General features: G+C 43.3%; 1 protein-coding gene across 1 annotated transcript in view; it reads right to left on the minus strand.

Moving 5' to 3' along the window:
* Positions 1-13,540, minus strand: part of Lamb4 (laminin subunit beta 4) — an 89,514-nt gene that overhangs the window by 3,164 nt on the left and 72,810 nt on the right. Inside the window, 6 exon segments of the mRNA XM_033755909.1 lie at positions 602-755; positions 2,262-2,435; positions 5,904-6,045; positions 8,015-8,187; positions 8,190-8,230; positions 11,541-11,685. Of these exon segments, the coding sequence (XP_033611800.1) occupies positions 602-755; positions 2,262-2,435; positions 5,904-6,045; positions 8,015-8,187; positions 8,190-8,230; positions 11,541-11,685 (829 nt within the window).

A 13,540-nucleotide genomic window follows, 5' to 3' on the forward strand; every position in this document is an offset into this window, starting at 1 on the left:
AGTGGTTTAATGAGAAACAAAAAAAAAAAAAAAAAAAAAAGAAAGAAATTAGAAAGTACTGAAAAAAATACCCGTAAGCGCAGTGATTTTAAGATAACTCTGCAGGTAAAAAACAGTGGCTTCCTCTTCAGTGCCCCATCTCCCAGAGGTGACAGATGCTAGCAGCCTGGTGTGTGTTTGTCTGACTTGGGCCCACACGCAAGCTGCACTTGGATTATTTTTGTGTCCCAGGGAGGGTGTGCATGGTGGTGAAAGTCCTACTTTGTGCTGCAGAAGCACTTCTGAGTAAGGAGTCTTGTTTTACCATTTTGATAGTTACTTATATCCCACAGTGAGTTGGGAAAAAGGCATTTCAAGGAGCCCAAAGGAAACCTCAGGTGACGAACACAAGGCAGATGCTCACCAATACCTTCCTAGGCAAATCCATGCGCGAGAGGCTGCTGCCTGACAGCCCCTGGTGCCCAGGACCAATTCCTACTTCACTCTCCTGCGCAGACTTGTGTGCGGTGAGGGGTACGAATGACAGATCTGGTGTAAATTCTACCACAAAGGCGGGAATCGTGTTGTTGTCAGATGGGTAGGTGGCTGAAAGAACACATACCTGCTATTCTTTTCACCTTGTCCTCTGTCTCTCCTGCCAGTTTTTCTGCAGCATCTTTTAGCTGTTTCACTCTTTCTAATGTTTCCTTCACGAGTCCTGCAGCACTGATCTCATGTTGAAGCAAAGCATACTGTTTTCTCAGCTCAACCAGCTCCTGTAACAGAGCCAAACCCCACCATCAGAGAATATTTACAAAGCGCCTGTGTGTCTCTAGTACCCCTCATGACTCACAGTCTCACAGAGCAATGCAGAAGAAATCACAATCTAGTCAACGCTCTTGATCACTTTGGTATTTCCAAAAGGGTTTTTATTTGCATGTATGGTTTTTTTCAGGCTGAAAAAAATGCCAGTCCTAGTTAATTAAAAATCAACTTTTCCCCCCAAAATAGCAGTCATCACTCCATGTTTATCTATTTATTTTTTGGTATGAAAATTGAACTCAGGACCTTGTGCTTGTGAGGTAGGCGCAGCACCACTGAGCTAAATCTCTGGCCCAGTCATTATGCCGTGTTAAAATAACTGTCTGTGTGGTATCAGTCATTCTATGTTATGCTAAGCTTGAAGAACAGAAGACAAAAATAATTTTGTCCTTGACAACTATCTCCTTCAGTGTGCCGCTGAGTATTCAAGACGGAGGGCAGAGCAAAGATTTAGAAGCAGTGCGGATACCCAGCTGGCTGGCTGGGAAGGCGAGAGAGAGACAGGCAGTGGCACGGGCCTGTGCAGCTGGCTACCCAGGGTGCTGAGGGAAAAGGATGGAAGCGGACCCTTCGGAGCACACACAGCTTGCGAAAGGACGGTGGAGGGAGTTGAGTGGTAGAGCAAGTGGTAGAGAAACGAGGCAGCGAGGGAGGAAGGGAAGCAGGAAGCCAGGTAGAAGCATAGGCACAAAGATCTCTCTGGAACCAGAACGGAACTCGTGCCAGTGAGTGGCTGACAACCTAGAAGGGCAGGCAGGCGAGACAGGCCGGAGCCAGCACAGGGGCCGCGGGGGCTGGGCGGGCGGGAAGCCCCTTCCTCATCATGTCTTCTGTAGAAAATGTTCTAACTCTCGAGCCAGTGGAAATTTTACCCAGCATAGTAGGAACTAAGACCACGTGGAAGACCGATTATGAAACACTAGCACTTTTCTTTTGTTTAAGCCACTATATGAATGCAACCAACCAAAGATTCCCCACTGCAAAGAAGAAGTGCTGATAGGTTCTTTCAGCAAGCCGAGTGAGTGGGCCGTTTCCCACAGATGTGGAATTAACTCGTTCTGATGTCTGTAACTTGATCTGTTCTCTCTGGAGGTGACTTTAACTTACGCTCTCTTCATATGCCATGTGAGTGAGTTAGAGTAAAAGGCAAATACATACAATAGAGTAAGACGGCACAAACGGAATGCACAGCCTTCAGGGAGAGCTCGCCTTACGGACAGCGTGAGGGACTCCAGGAGGCTGGGCAGGGAGCAAAGCTTGCACAGCTTGGCGGGGCCTCAGCCCTCCACAGGGACAGCCGGCCCTGCACAAGAGCCTGTGTGCACCAGAAGCCCTGAATGCCCACAGTGAGCGGGGGTCTGTACTGAGAAAAATGCAGAGAAGCGGCTCAAAATCCTGGGTGTAAAGGTCACGCTTTGGAGGAGCACCGTCCGCTCCTGGGGGCGGTGGGGGACACTGACCTTCCTGGTACCCTCAGCTTGGTGATGGTCTGACTCTGCCTGCTCCATGGCCCTGCCCGCCTGGGCTCGGCTCCTTTGCCATTTGGTCTGCAGCAGGGCGAGTCCCCTCTCCAGCTCTGGGTGGTGCTTTGCTAAGTCCAGCTTATTCTTCACTCCCTTGGCTTGGTTTTCAGCCTGATTTTGATTTAACGACAATAAAAGAAATGTCCCTTTATGTCCCTCAAAAAAAAAAAAAAAAACAACTGGATTCAAAGGAAAAGAAAATAATGTTTTAACTTTTTGTTGCATTTTTAAAAGTTATAACATGTGAAAAAGGTAAAACAAAATATTTCTGTCACATAAAAGGGTTTAAAGAAAAATATGACACACAGAAAATGTGCCATGTAGATGATAATACTACACAGCTATCAAGAAGGTTGAATTCCGGTCATTTTTAGGGAAATGGATGGATCTTGAGATCCTAACGGTAAATGAATTAAATCAGACAAGAAGGTTAAATAAAAGCATGGTTGTACTTATATGAGAAACCCAAATATAAATAAATTCAAGAATAAAATGGCTGGGCATGGTGGCATACACCTGTAATCTCAGCACTCAGAAGGCTGAGGCAGGAGGGTGACCATGAGTTCAAGGCCAGCCCGAGCTGCACAATGATGTCATTTCAAAAAAAAAAGAGTAAAATAAAGGAGAGATGGTGAGAAACAGGATGCAGACCTTTTGGAGTTAGAAAAGGGGAATGGAATTGAAAATGATCAAGATATAATATATATGCACTAATCCCCCAAATGAAAGCAACTATTATATATCATGAACATATCCATAAAATGAATTTATGAAAAAGAAAACATGACAAATATCATTGTACCACCAGCCGCCTTGGGAATAAAGCACGGATGAAATCCGTGCACAAGTCCCAACCCCCAAGCCAGCCACCATGCGGTACCCATTGCTAGTCCATGTATTACAGCAGGCTTTTCACTGGATACTAGTGTTCCTAACAATATACTTATGCAACTCTCTCTCTCTATCTATCTATCTATATATATATATACACATTCTGCAACTTGAATTTTTAAACTCAAAATTATGCCCACACAAGTTGTACACATTAATTTACATACCTCTAGCTCATCCACTGTTACCAATTTAAAGCATTCTGTTGTTGAATATATGATTTTTTTTATTCTCTAGCTGGTGTTTCTACTTTTTCTTCATATTTTATACATTCCTTGTTTCAATGACTACATACATTTGTCATATCTACAGATCCTATTTAATCTTTTTTTTTTTTTTTTTTTTGGTATCAGGGATCAAACTCAGGACCTTGAGCTTGCCAGGCAGGCACCGTGCCACTGAGCTGTCTCCGTGGCCCTACTGAATCATTTTTAAAGTCTGACTGTTATCTTATCTCTCATTTATTGGTTATAGTTTGTTTTCATCTCTTTGATTTTCTTAGTAAAAATTCCTTACATAGTAAACATTCCTTGCATTTTATAACCAATACTGGTCATACCCACAATCCCTTGCATTCTGATTCTGTTGTTTGTTGTCTTGATGCCTCTTGTTTAAGGCACTTTGTTTCTTTATGTGTTTGGAGGGAATCTGGGGGGCTGGCTTGGGTTTAAGGTCATTACTTCACAGGAGACTTTTGGTTGTCACTGTCTGGGGACTCTAGCAGCCCAGGACCACTTTAAATGATGCTTTTAGCTTGAGTTTTGGGGGCCACCCAGATAATATAAATTCTAGCCTCCATCTCATATGGGAGCCAACTTATGGTTAGGAACTCTTAGACTCCTCCCCTATGCAACTGTGTGTGTGTGTGTGTGTGTGTGTGTGTGTGTCATAGTTTACTATTTCTCTGTGGGCTCTGATTTTTAGTTCCCTCCTTTATGGACTCGGCTCTCTGTCAGACAGAGTGATCCTCAAGCCCAAAAGCTGTAACACACCAGGGTTTGGCAGGTGCCATCTGCTGTCAGATTAGTACCTGATTAGCCTTCGGCTCTGAGGATATCCTTAGTTTCCTATTAAGCCAGCTATGCATTTAAAATTTTTAAAATATACTAATATTTTCTACTAGAAAGGCTTCTTAGGGTATTGGGCCACCATATCTTTAGATATAAAAAGCCCTTCCTGTGCCCTTACACACATGTGGGAGTTTTTCTACAGCAGGAGCCTTATGACCATTCATTTTGGATTAGGAAATGCCTAGCAGATGGCACAGCACACTGGACAGGTCATGTGGGCCTGTCCTGGGTACCACACAGTATGTGGCCCCTGCACCCTTTCCTTCCATCCCCGCTCCCCTGCCTGCTGCCCAGTTGCCGGGAACTGAGCAGCTGTGCTCTGCCATGCCCTTCTGCCAACATGTGCCTCCCTTTGGAGCCGACCATGGAATGAATCTCCTGAACTGTGAGCCAAATGACCTTTCTTCCTTGTTATGTGTATTGGGTATTATGTCCTGCGGCTGGACTAATGAGTTGACTAATGTAAACCTACACACGTTTTCTGAAAAGGGACAGTGTTCTGCCCTCCGTGGTCCCTACACTCTCCGTGCAACCCCTCAGCTCTGTGCCACTGAACCGCAAAAGCTGTCATCACAGTAGGGGCATTGGCTGCATTTTGCCACCCACTATCTGAGAGCCTATGTCCAGAAGACAGAAGGCTAGCAGCTTCCCTTCTTTGCTATCCAAAGAATACAACCTCTTCCTATCTAACTCTTTCACTTCCCGGTGCACTGCTGCATCCTGCTCTGCTTTTGTTTTCGGAATGCATGGTGGAGAGCTATAAAACGCAGCTGAAGCATGAACAGCCAGCCACTTCCGCCCTGTAAGGAAGGGGATGGGACAGAGGAGCCATGGGTCCTATTCTGTTCTCTAGCTGCTGGGTCTCCACTCCCTGCACCATCGCATGGTTAAACTGTGGCCTGGCTCTGCTGAGCTTTGTGAGCTCTTTCAGGTGAGATACTGCTTCAGTTTTGGAATACTCGGACAAACTCACGTAACTTTAGTTACAAAAACCCTTGCAAACCTGGGCGTGACTGCCTATAATCCTAACACTCTGGGAGGCTGGGGCAGGAGTACTGCAAAACTGAGCCCAGCCTGGACACCTCAGTAATTTAGTGAGACTGTCTCAAAATAAAGAATAAAAAGAGGGCTGGAAATGTAGCTCAGTACAAATGCCCTGGGTTCAATCTCTAGTATGGAAAAAAGAAATTTCAGCAATTAACTTCCTTTCTTCTGCTCCTGAGCTTGTAAAAGTCTATGGCTTGCTTGTATTAATTATCTGTGTGGCCCCAGAGTCCCATAACCTCCCTGGGTCTTAGTTCCTTCACTTACAAGTTGGCAGTCGTACCCTTCACATCCCCTAAAATGAAATGATGCTAAGGGCTCTGTAGGGCATAATTAAGAAGATAATTCCGTCAAACATTACTGTCATAACAGCACTGCATTGACATTAATACAGGACATTAATTAGGAAGGGACCCCATCAGCATCTTAATTTATCCTCACCGGCTTCCGTTCAGACAGACAGACCTGCAGACCATGTGACACCCAGAAAACCACAGTGTTTTCCCCCACACAGTCTACTTCAGGTTAGTTTCAGCAGAGAGAGAGAGAGAGAGAGAGAGAGAGCGGTAAATACCTGCAGTGCATTCTTTTTCATTCGTGTTATCTCAGCCTTCAGCCGTGTGACAGCAGAGCTGGCCCATCCTTGAGTGATTTGTGCTTGCTGCAACTTGTCCAGTGCTTTGTCACGGTGGTTTAAGAGAACATCTGCTGCTTTCCTAAGGTAAGACATTAACAGCAGATTAGCTAAATATGCAGTTGTTCATTTGCTTCACTTCCAGAGTCCACTCATCCAAACACTGTTCTGAACTATTTATAGAGTCAATTTAAATTCCTCCTAACCAGGACAAAGTGCCGAAGTCTTCATTTTAAGAAACAGACATATTTAAATGCCATAACACACGTACACATCTGCTCGCGTATCCAAAAAAAAGGGGGGGGTTGCCCAATATAGACTTCTTTGCACATTAAAACTATGGCCTGGGCCGAGGATTTTAGCTCAGTGGTTCAGCACCTGCCTCGCAAGTGGAAGGACCCAAGTTCGCTCCCCGGTACCAGAAACAAAAACAAAACAAAATGAAACTATGGCCAGCGGCCCACAGCCTGATTTCTCGACGTGCGCTTCAGCCCCAGGTGTCTCTGGAGTGGGGTTGAGGGAGGCAAGGGAGCAGGCAGGACTGCACTGCTGCCGGCGTTTATCCAGGGCTTTTGAGCTTTGCTGATGTCCCGGGCGGCCGCAGGGGTCCAGTTAGAGGTTACAAGGACTCCAGTTACGGGGACACAGGCTGTTTTACGGAAGGGAGCTCACCTGGAATCCACATGCACCAGATACTGAGCTCTCCGGCCTCAAAAACGCCTCGAGCCGAATGAAATGAGCCAGTGGGCCCTTAGGTAGACCTGCCCGGAGGAGGCCATGGAGCAGAACCCGCAGAAGCCAAACAACCACGCCTCACCCCAAGGCCTCTGCCCTGGGGCAACCTCCCCCTTTCTGGCCCTGAGGAATCTGCCCTCAGAGCACAGACCAACCCCACCATTTCATCTCCGTAACATTCCCAGGGTAGCGTGCATTTCTTCTATTTCCCCCACTATATATTTTTTAAAATGTTTTGTTTTTTAGATTTTCAATGTATAGCTCCTCATAATAAATTTAGATTGTACCCAAAAAAAAAAAAAAAGGTAAAGAAGAAAAAAAATGTGCACCAGTAACCCTACTACCTGAGACGAGACTGGCATATCTGAGCATTTATTTTGTCCTAACTTTTCTCCTTTGCATGACCGAGCTCCTCCAGCATGTGTGTTACCTGCTTTTAAATAAAAGCCTGGCCTCCATACTAGTGGAGTCTTTCGTCAGTGTCATTTTAAATAGAAGTTACCTTATCTCCCTGGTTTTAACATTAAGCCCGGAAGGGGTTGGATTGTGTGTGGGTGCTTCTGGTACACTTCACTTGCATCCCCAGGTGGTGGGCAGCGGGCTGCCCAGGTCCCAGTGGGTGCTGATGCCACCACCAGGCCACGCAGTGCTCCATGCTCAGAAACATCAAGATACCTTTGCTTTTTTGCTTGGCTAAGCCAATGGCAAAAGGAGGCATTAGCGCTGTTACTATACATACCAGTTTACTTCGGTATTATGCGGGGTGCCTGTGTCCATTTCTTCTGTTCTCCACCATCATATTTTTTTTCTGTAGTCTTTTTTGTTGTTGTTGTTGTTACTGGGGATCAAACTCAGGTCCTTGCACTCGAGAAGCAGGTGGCAGAACCACTGAGCTAAATCCCTGGATGTAGTCTTATTTTTAAATTTAGTTGTTCAAGGCACTGTTTATTATAATACTTTAAAAGTACCAAAAACTAGGTAAAGACAGGAAAACTATACCATATTCCAATCAGCTGTTAAAATAGTGCTGCAGAATTCGTGTAGGGTATGTACTGGTACGCCTCAGTATTAAGAGGTCCCAGGCCCCTGGAAACATGTTTAGAACCTGAGAAAAATCAACACAAGCACCCCTGCACAGCACTTCCCAACTGCCCAGCTCCTGGTGGCACCTCTGGAAAGAGCTGAGCCTTCAGTTTGTACAGAGCTATTGGGGCTGATTTCATCTGCACGCTACCGCTCCCTGGGCAGACATTTTTCAGAGGGCCTTGCAGCAGATGGTCTGTTAGAGCAAGGGGAGCCCTTACTCCTGTACTTACTCAGCCACTTTCACCTTCTCCAAAAGCTTCTGGGCTCCAACTGTTGCTTTATTCAGCCCATTCTTCTCTGCCCTGTGGTTCTCATACAGTTGCATAAGTTTCTGTATTTACTCAAGTTCCTGGGTCAGATTGTGTGATATAATTGGTAGGTGGATGTCAAGAACACGATTTGCAGATTTGCAACCTTCTGAATGTCCTCCGGAGGCACTTTCTCCTCTGAGATAAGAAGGGGGTGTCAGATAACCGTGCTCCCTTAGCAACACTCTGTCTTTAGGACACATCGCCCCAGTGAACTCAGTCACACGCACTTGCATTTGATAGCGTGTCCCTAAAGAGAGGGCCTAGATCGTACATGTTGAGTAGATGCCTCTTTGTCCTCAGGGTTCCCTACCTTGGGGAGAAGTGATGCTCGTGTGGTTCTGAATACCTGCCGAACAAACGCTTGTTGGAAAAAAAGGAAAATGAAAGACTGGGAACATGGTGTACATTCCACAGAATGTGGTCCTCAAAATTATAGTAAGTACACATGCAAAAGCAATGAAAATGTTAGATGCATTAAAATTTAAGGACAAAAATAAAATTTAAGGACAAGTTGGGGGGAGACTGGCTCTGAAGTGACCCAAGTTCTGATCTTCCATGACCATGAAATGCTCACAAGTTTTGCCCATCTAAATAATTGGGTAACTTTTTCTGATGCTACTCCTCGAAGGCCCATACAGAGGGGAATGTGACCAGGCAGGATAGAGTATCACGTCAATATCGTAGGGTAAAGAGGCAGTGCTTTTCAGAAGAGCAGAAGCTGCCGGCTGAGGACCTCGGTGGAAGACTGACGGTGACACGCTGTGCTGCTCCTTCCCACAGGGAAAGTTGGAGGTGGAACAGACGCGGACCTGACCCTGAAGGGGCTACAGTCAAGTGGGGAAAGAGCTGTTAGAGACAAACGCTGCCATCCTAGGACAGAAGTAAGAAATGCAAGGCGGAGGAGAACTGCAGGGAAGGGCGCCAGATAGGCGTTGAAAGTGGGCTTTGGAGGACAGCAGGTTAAACTTGTGAAGAGGCCCGCAGGTATGGGAGCTACGGGGAGCGGGAAGAGGCATCCTAGGCAAAGGAAGCTGCAGAAGCCAAAGCTCAGGCGGGTGCAGTAATCTGGGGGAGTGGTGTGTCTAACGGAGGAGCTGGGGTCTGGATGGGCTGGGAGCAGACAGACAGCGCAAGTCCTCAAGTGTGGGCCCAGGAATTTAGACTTTGCCTGAGAATGGCAGGAAGACAGATACACTTTCTTCCCTTCTCTCTCTTTCTCTCTCTCTCCCTCCTCCCCACCTCTCTCTCTTTTTTTTCTTTGTTTTTTTCCCCCAGGGTGTTGGGGATCCAACCTGGACCTCGTGAATGCTAGGAGTTGCTCTGCCACTGAGCTACACCCCCCAATCCCCAGAGAAGGCTTGAAGTGACACGACATGAGTATACAGGGTCTTTTTTTTTTTGTAATAATTTTTCCTTCAGCTGTTTTGCTTACTATACAAGGAATATTTCACTTTCCATAACATTTCTGAAACAATGTAAGAACTCTTTTGGTGACTAAACTAAAACTGTATTTTAAACAGAATCAATGAGTTAGCTTTTAAAAGAAATAGTAACTTTTTCTAATTAGAAAGTTCTATTAAAAGTGAACTTAATCATTTCATTCATAGAATTTTTATCAGTATTTATTACAAGATCACAGATTCAAATTTTAGATCTAGAACGTTCAGGAGAAGAGACCCATGCCTTTGTCAATCACACGTTCAGATTTCAAGGAAAACAGTGAGATGTCAAAGCACAGCTCGGTGGACAGGTACCATTGAGGGAATGATAATTTTATTTGGGCTTGGTAGCCAGGGCGTGGTCACCACAGGTCTAGGGGCTCTGATCAGAGGGAAGTTTCCTATATAGAAAAGGATTTTTTTTTTCTATGCCTAGTATTTTTTTCCTTTTCTTTTATCTCCAGTACGGAGGGGTTAAAGCCACAGCCTTCACACTAAGCTGGGTCCCCATCCCTTTCTTATTTTGAAACAGGATCTCACTAAGTCACTAAATTGCCCAGGCTGGCATCAAACTTGTGATCCTCCTACCTTAGCCTTCCAGAATGCTGTGATTACAGGCGTGCATCACCATGCCCAGCTCTATGTCTACTTTTAATAATAGCTCTGTATGACTTTAGCTGTAAGAATGTGGACATTGTTTTTAATTCCTCAGGATAATAACAGTGAACTTTTTAATAGAAATTTATCCAGCAGCAATAAGAGAACAGGCTGTATGACTAGTGAATTTGGTGAAGGCAGTTTATGCTTTTTCTACTCTACCAGGACCATATACCATCATTTTCATGCAGCTAGTTAGACATGTTGGCTTTGGTTTGGCTTTTAAGCACTGAATGGATTTATATCTGCAGAAATTGCTAAAGTGTTCCTTAAAACAACCAGTTCCAGGATCAGTGTCTAGTTGACACCAATCTGAGCAAGATTTCAAAAAACAAAATGTCTAGTAAACTAATTCCACTCTCTCATAGTTTTACTGATTATTTTGATCAAAGGTCACTTCTGCCTCTTTCTTGTTTTGGAAAAATCAGAACCAGAAGGTACTGATACAATCTCTAGAAAAACTGAGAGAGAAAAAATTTGCCACAGGGATCTCTTATTAATGCTAAATAGGTTAATGAAATGATAATGGATACCCCAACTATTAATCCATGTGGAAAGTATAAATTATCAAATTTGGAAGTGGTTAAGGAAAAAACCCTAAGATTAATTCTACAGAGCACTGTAACCAAACTGTCTTATTTGATGAGAGTAAGACTTCAGATCAATTTCCTACTACAGTATTTGCTTTATCTTTAATAGTTCTCTGGAGTTTAAAACAGCTGCTTCTCTCCCAAAATATGGCACAATGAATATCAAGTCAAGTAGTTTCTCTTGGTGAGTGATGGGCAGTCAACAAGTAACTTGGAAAATAGCCGATGATAGTTAATAATCTACTTTTTAGATGACACTTCAGAATGGTATTTGATATCCTAATGTCTTGATCTCTTATCATCTCTGCCAGTAAAGAAAATTACTGCATCCTAGCACAAGGGAATCTGATAGAAGGTTAGCATGTGGAATTTCTAATTTTCAAAACAACAAAATAGCTTTAAAAATAAGTTTCTTTGTTTTGTATTTTAACTAAATTCTAGCATTCATTACTAAATTAACCTTACGCCGAGAGCCATCATTTTTTGGGCACAGATAATATTTTGATATTATTTTCATTAAGAAATTTAAAACCAAGGGGTATAGAATTCTCCTGAGTTAGGAAAATGCCATTTCTAATTAATGTAATTTAGAATTGGTTATGATATTTGCACATCCATTTTTTGGGGGTACCAGAGATCGAACTCAGGACCTTGCACTTGTGACACAGTTGCAGGGCCACTGAGCTAAATCCCTGGCCCACACATGCATTTTTTTTTAAAGGAAGAAACAAAATAATTTTTATACTTTGAAACAATTACCTAACAAAAAGTTTTTGGCTTTTCTGATGAAAAGATTCATTTTTTCTTCTTCGGATTCACTTTGGTTTTTCATATTTTCCAGTTTCTCACTTAGCTGTATGGCATTGTTTTTGGAGACTTCTGTCAGTTTACTTATATTTTTTATCTGGAATAAGAAAAAAGCAACAATGAGGAAAACATACAAAAATTAAGTATGTCTTGGGGATGTTTTATTACATAGCTGGACCAAATAAAAATGTTACTAAAAACTTAATAGAAGTCTAGATAGTTAAACCACAGATTCACTTTAAAGGGCTCTTTTAAAAGGTAATTATTATCTGTTTCGTTATAATGTTTTCTTACTTAATATTACAAATTTACCTTTTATAATATTGTTAGCAATCAAAATTATTGTTGGAAAAAAACATTGCCCTAGCATTAATGAATTTTCCTAATGTAAATCTACAACATAAATAAATTCTGTTTCAATTAGACTCTGGCATTCCCTGAAACCAACAAAGTACACAGAAGTTACTTAGGACTGCTAAACTGACGTCGGTTAGCTTAAGAGCAGCTTCTTTTATATGAGTTAAAATAGTTACTTTTCTAAACATTCTTCAAATTCAAGTAATGTCCTTTCTTGGAAAGCTAACAAGAAAGCATTCCTCCTTTCATCAGTGCGCCTGACCCGAGGGTGGGCTGCCGAGATAAATCCCAGACCTCGGTGTACTTAAGGGAGATCAGAGGAACACATGGGCCAGAAGCTAAAAGTGCAAATTCTTAATTATGTGATCTGAGGAAGGTCGTGGATTTTTCCTAGGATTCCAACAAATTAGAGGAAGGGGGTGAGCAGAAAGCCATAGGACGAGATCGTCAACAGGCTAAGCTTTATTGAATAAATGAACTGTGACAGAAGTAGGGCTAATTAGGATCAAACATAATTAGGCAGGGAAAATCTCACCTTGTTTCTCCACAGGAGGAGCCTGCTTAATTTAAGCCATGCTGGTTTTGTAAAAGGGTTGAAGTTATAGTCATTAGCAAGCGATAACACAAAAAAAGTATCTCTGATTAAATGTAGGAGGTTTTTGAGAGTTGATCGAGACCTTTAACCTTAAAATGCACAGCCGTAAGGATGGATAGCAGCAGAATGAGAATTCCAGATAGGAAAGCGCCAAGTGAAAAATATGAAATCTTGGAGATCAGTTGACATGTAGTCAGAAAGAGACTGTTAAACCACTTCACTCTTGAGCCATCCCCCCACCTCCCGGTCACACCGAGCCTGAGAATTCTGTCCCTTCCGGTACTCCCCAGCTTCTGCCAGAGAGAAAAGCTGCACAGCACTTTCTCAGCATAGCAAACCTGTCTCACCCCCTTCTGGCTTTTCCTTTACATGCTGCTTAAGCCACATTGTGCTTGCACAGACCACAGGAGTTACCGTTTAGTACTGACAGCTGAACGCTATTATTAATCATAGACTCGAGCAGTAGTAAGGGCTTATTCCAATGGTGTGAGATGTCTACTTTTTTTTTAGGAGAATAGTTAAAAATTACATTAAACAAGTAGGGACTATTTTAACCAGTGGGATACAAGATCAGGATTTGCATTTTTATGATTACTGCTGTACTATGAACTTGTAGACTCATGCCTGGCATGGAGTAGGTCTCTGTGCATATTTGTATAAGCAGTGAAGAAACACATCTAAGCATAAAACCCTGTAGTAATAACGCAGAACTGTGACTGTGTAAACTCCGATTTCCCACACTGACTGTGGAGGCTGTGCTCCCCCTTGGTCTCCTGATAGTTGCTCCATACCCTGGACTGTAGCGAGCGGACAAGCATGTGGGTGTGTGTGTTCATCTTGGGTATGGTTCCCACCCTGTTTGAGTCTCTGTCGTCCCTGTCTTTGCAGTACTACAGTGAAATTGAACCTAAGGTCTCTGCACTGAGCTACATCCCTAGCCTCTCAAGTTTTTTTTTTTTTTTTTTTTTTTTTTTTTTTTTTTTTTTTTTTCACTTTCTTT

Source organism: Fukomys damarensis, unplaced genomic scaffold (assembly GCF_012274545.1).
Source record: "Fukomys damarensis isolate Sample0158 unplaced genomic scaffold, DMR_v1.0_HiC HiC_scaffold_4, whole genome shotgun sequence".
Taxonomy (NCBI): domain Eukaryota; kingdom Metazoa; phylum Chordata; class Mammalia; order Rodentia; family Bathyergidae; genus Fukomys; species Fukomys damarensis.